Genomic DNA, 5,629 nt, shown 5'->3' on the forward strand with positions numbered 1-5,629 from the left:
TTTTTTCTTTTCTTTTCTTTTTCCTTTTCTTTTTTTAATAAGAAGTTTGTGAACAGTTAACTGCTGTATTGGTTTAGAAAAAGCCGTTTTCAAGTTTAAGAGACCAAATGTAGTCTGGGTTTAAGTGGCCAGAGGAAGTTGATAGGACTGCGCTTTTCCCCCTTTATCGCCCTTTTTATCTTTTTTTTTTTTTTTCCAAGTTGTTGGGAGAGGTGAATGGCAGAAACTTACCCAATGCACCAAATGAGTTGGACGATGCACTTTATAGCTTTTTTTGCACTGTTGCTATTCTCTTTCAACGGAGACGTGCTGGGCAAGAATTTGAAATACAGGATTTATGAGGAACAGAGGGTTGGCTCAGTCATTGCGAGACTCTCTGAGGATGTGGCTGATATTTTATTTAAGCTCCCCAATCCTTCTATGGTGAGGTTCCGAGCCATGCAGAGGGGAAATTCTCCTCTACTCACAGTTCGAGAGGATAATGGGGAGATCAGCATTGGGGCAAAAATTGACCGGGAACAACTCTGCCAGAAGAACTTGAACTGCTCCATTGAGTTTGATGTGATCACTCTCCCCACCGAACATCTGCAGCTTTTCCACATTGAAGTGGAAGTGCTGGATATCAATGACAATTCCCCCCAGTTTTCCCGACCTCTCATCCCCATTGAGATCTCAGAGAGCGCAGCTGTAGGGACTCGGATCCCCTTGGACAGCGCGTTCGATCCAGATGTTGGGGAGAACTCTCTCCACACGTACTCTCTCTCTGCTAATGACTTTTTTAATATCGAGGTGAGGACGAGGACGGATGGGGCGAAATATGCGGAGCTCATAGTGGTGAGAGAACTGGATAGGGAGCTGAAGTCCAGCTATGAACTCCAGCTCACCGCCTCTGACATGGGAGTGCCTCAGAGGTCTGGATCCTCCATCCTCAAAATAAGCATTTCGGACTCTAATGACAACAGTCCTGTTTTTGAGAAGCAATCTTATGTAATACAGCTCTTGGAGAACTCCCCAGTGGGGACTTTGCTCCTCGACCTGAATGCCACTGATCCAGATGAGGGCGCTAATGGGAAAATTGTGTATTCCTTCAGCAGTCATGTGTCTCCCAAAATTATAGAGACTTTTAAGATTGATTCGGAAAGAGGTCATTTGACCCTTTTCAAGCAAGTGGACTATGAGACCACCAAGTCCTATGAAATTGATGCTCAGGCTCAGGACATGGGTCCCAATTCAATTCCTGCTCATTGCAAAATCATCATTAAGGTTGTGGATGTGAATGACAATAAGCCTGAAATTAACATAAACCTGATGTCTCCTGGCAAAGAGGAAATATCTTATGTTTTTGAAGGGGATCCCATTGACACATTTGTCGCCCTGGTCAGAGTACAAGACAAAGATTCTGGACTGAATGGAGAAATAGTTTGCAAACTTCATGGACATGGTCACTTTAAACTTCAGAAGACCTATGAGAACAATTATTTGATCTTGACTAATGCCACACTGGACAGAGAAAAGAGATCCGAATATAGTTTGACTGTAATTGCTGAGGACAGGGGAACCCCCAGTCTCTCAACAGTGAAACATTTCACTGTCCAAATAAATGATGTAAATGACAATCCACCCCATTTTCAGAGAAGCCGATATGAATTTGTCATCTCTGAGAATAATTCTCCAGGGGCATATATCACTTCTGTCACAGCCACGGATCCTGACTTAGGAGAAAATGGACAGGTCACCTATACTATTTTGGAGAGTTTTATCTTGGGAAGTTCTATAACTACATATGTAACCATTGACCCATCTAATGGCGCCATCTACGCCCTCAGAATCTTTGATCACGAAGAAGTAAGTCAGATTGCTTTTGTGGTTGAAGCAAGGGATGGAGGAAGCCCAAAACAACTTGTCAGCAATACCACAGTTGTGCTCACCATCATCGATGAAAATGACAATGTTCCTGTGATTGTAGGCCCTGCACTTCGCAATAACACAGCGGAAATCCCAATCCCCAAAGGGGCTGAAAGTGGCTTCCATGTTACCAGAATAAGGTCTGTAGACCGGGACTCTGGCATGAATGCAGAACTCAGCTGCTCCATAGTAGGAGGAAATGAAGACAATATCTTTGTCATAGACCCCAAATCATGTGACATCTACACCAATGTGAGCATGGAGTCAACTCCATACACTGAATGGGAGCTTGCTGTCCTGGTCCAGGATAAAGGCAGTCCCCAGCTCCATACCAAAGCATTTTTGAAGTGTTCAGTTTTTGAGTTTGTCGAATCAGTGACAAGTACAGCAATGACTTCAGTTAGTCAGGCCTCTATGGATGTCTCTATGATAATCATTATCTCCTTGGGAGCCATCTGTGCTGTCTTATTGGTCATCATGGTCCTCTTTGCAACCCGGTGCAACAGAGAGAAGAAGGACAACCGGTCCTACAATTGTAGAGTGGCTGAATCTACTTATCAGCACCATCCAAAACGACCCTCCAGGCAGATTCACAAAGGAGATATTACTCTAGTGCCTACAATTAATGGCACCTTGCCCATTAGATCCCATCACAGGTCATCCCCTTCTTCATCTCCCACCCTGGAAAGAGGACAGATGAGCAGTCGACAAAGTCACCACAGCCACCAGTCACTCAACAGCCTGGTGACAATCTCATCCAACCATGTGCCCGAAAATTTCTCATTGGAACTCACCCATGCTACTCCAGCTGTTGAGGTAAGATCATAAATTGTGACACCTAAGTCTATTCTCAGTACACACTCAGAATTAATACATTAATATATCTCAGTCTTAAAAGTGCTTATATAAATATTTATAAAAGGTTCTTCCTTAATCTAGATAAAGGAGCAAAATATAAATTAAGAATAAAGCAATACAATTCAATTAGAATAAGCCTATAGATTATATTTATATATATATACATATGCATTTCAGTATATGCCTATGTTGATATGTATGTATGCATGTATGTAGCAGGTCTATCTGCATATATGTACATCATATAATAACTGTTAGTGGTCTATATCTGTGTATTTGTATACACAGATACATAGCCTTAAATTAGAGATGAAGAAACCAAGGTAAAGAGAGTTTAAATAACTGTATGTATATATGCATCTGTGTGTATTTATATATCTGTATGCATATATGTATACTATACGTACACACATAGGCATAAATATACACACAGAGATTGAGAATAAAGAATATTCTTTTATATTTTCCTCCTATATGAAAGTACCCACAAATAATAAATAAGAATGAATTTGCAATAAATATAGTACTTGTATTCAAAATCCACTAACAACCTGTTTGATTATGGGCAAGTCAGTTCATCTTTTTGGGCCTCAGATGCTCTCATCTTTAAAATGATGGGTTTGGACTAGATGACCTTTGAAAACCTTTGTAATGCTAAATCTGTGATCCTATTGTCCTAATACCTTTTACAGGAAGTCATAGAATTTTAGAGTTGAAGAGGTCATCTATTCCAAATCCATCATTTTATAGATGAGACAACCGAGGCCCAGAGAGGCTTAGTGAATTGCCTACAGTGACAGTGAGAGCTGTAAACTAATTCTCCTATTACTTGCACACTCTTTCTAATATTTTATTGCCTCCAATATGTGTTCAGCTACTTGGAAGATAGAAAAACACTATGAGCATTTTAAGTTGAGATTTTACAGACCATAGTGTTATATAATATGCTCCTGTATCTTAATATTAATAATTGATCACTTGAATCTAAAATAGAAGCAGACCTGTTTGATCTGAATCTGAAATAGAAATAGATCAATTAGTTAAAGAAAACCAGCTTTTCAATGAAATAATCAACTAAATCTAATTACTACCAGATCATTAAATCCATTCGCCATCGATTTGGACACACAATTAGAAAGATCATTAAGGTTATGATTTAGTAACTGGGAAATGACTTGAGAATGTTTATCTTTTGGTGACAGGCAGTGAACCATGAACATGCTGGCTCTAAAATATGTTTATGCTGTGAAACTTTAAAGCTGAACTAGCATGCTTACTAAGGAGCAATTCTTCTTTTTGTCTCCATAATAATGAACTTGTGAGAGGCAGTATGGCATAGTGTATAGAAAGATGGCCTTGAGATCAGAAAAACCTGGGTTCAAATCTTGATTCTAGCACACACCAGCTGTGTGACCCTAGACAAATCATATAGTCTTTCAGTGCCCCAGGACAACAATATGGCTATAAGTTATAGATGAATTGCTTTTAGAATAGTATTTCTATATCAGGTGTTTTTCAGACTGATGAAATCATAGGTCTGGACCCTCATCTCTCCCCCATCTCCCAAAATAGTCCAAGCAGGTACTAGTTTTATTTCTAGGACTTGGTACTAACTATTTTTTTTCCAGCAGGTCTCTCAGCTTCTCTCAATGCTTCATCAGGGCCAATATCAGCCACGACCAAGTTTTCGGGGAAATAAATACTCTAGGAGCTATAGGTGAGAGATTTAAAATCGTTCTGCTCATTTCTTAAGTTGTGCCCCAAAATAGAAGCAGGTACCTTTGAATAGTAATATCCATGCACTTATTATGATCTGATTTCTGTCTATAGGTATGCCCTTCAAGATATGGATAAATTCAGCTTGAAGGACAGTGGCCGGGGTGACAGTGAGGCAGGGGACAGTGATTACGATTTGGGTCGTGATTCTCCAATAGACCGGCTACTTGGGGAAGGCTTCAGTGATCTTTTCCTCACTGATGGAAGAATTCCTGCAGGTAAGAATGTATTAAAAAGGGAGTAGTTTCTTTTCTAAGACTCTCAAAATGACATGTCAGTAGAGTGATGTTTTTATTTTCCCCATTCTTTAATTCCCTCTTTCCTTTTTTTCTCTATCCACTCCAGGTAAATATATGTCATCTCCAAAATCAGGGAAGAAGGTGACACTTAGGATGAAACAATTTAAAATTACTTTCAGAAGCTAGGGGACTTAAGCAGGGCACTTTACCCCACCCCTAAACACCCTGTGGAGCATGCTTTCTAAAATTATTGGGTGGATATTTCTGGACAGCTTCACTGTCCTAGTGTGTGTTCATGCTAAAACTATAATTCAGAAAAAAAGTTTTTCCTAACTTGGGAACTGTTTGTCAGAACCAGAAGCTAAAGTATAGCAACAGTTGCTGTACTTCAGTCTCTAAACATAGCCGAGGGAGGGAAGAATCTTTGCATGAGGTTGACTACACCCTGACCATCTGACCATTGCTAGACCTCCTAGATGATTGTTTCAACACACTGGAAAGAAAGAGGGCTGTAAGAGAGCAATATTTATTTGTAAATTATGCAACCAGAAAAAGAAAGGCATACTTACCCTTAGTTTTCCTTGGGGCCCAACAATTCAAAGAAGCACCTAGAAAGTTGTAATATTTTTTGGTCCCACAAGTGTAGAACATCACTTACAGAATACAGCAGCATTACTCTAAAACAGGGATGCTTAACCATTTTTGTGCCATGGATTCCTTTTCTGAATGTGGTAAAGTGTATGCACTCCAAATGCATACAATATACAAAGAGAACTAATTATATTAAAATTCAGATCTCTCTCTCTCTCTCTCTCTCTCTCTCTCTCTCTCTCTCTCTCTGTCTCTTATAC

The 5,629-nt window shown here is 39.8% G+C and overlaps 1 protein-coding gene across 2 annotated transcripts in view; it reads left to right on the top strand.

Moving 5' to 3' along the window:
* Positions 1-234: 234 nt before the first annotated feature.
* The window catches only part of PCDH18 (protocadherin 18), a 13,059-nt gene continuing 7,664 nt past the window's right edge, over positions 235-5,629 (top strand). Inside the window, exons 1-3 of one of the 2 annotated variants that reach the window (XM_044680914.1) lie at positions 235-2,721; positions 4,392-4,480; positions 4,594-4,757. In XM_044680914.1, coding sequence (XP_044536849.1) covers positions 235-2,721; positions 4,392-4,480; positions 4,594-4,757 — 2,740 coding nt within the window. The remainder of the gene's footprint in view (positions 2,722-4,391; positions 4,481-4,593; positions 4,758-5,629) is intronic. The other variant, XM_044680913.1, reaches the window with a different exon arrangement.

Source organism: Gracilinanus agilis, chromosome 6 (assembly GCF_016433145.1).
Source record: "Gracilinanus agilis isolate LMUSP501 chromosome 6, AgileGrace, whole genome shotgun sequence".
Lineage (NCBI taxonomy): Eukaryota > Metazoa > Chordata > Mammalia > Didelphimorphia > Didelphidae > Gracilinanus > Gracilinanus agilis.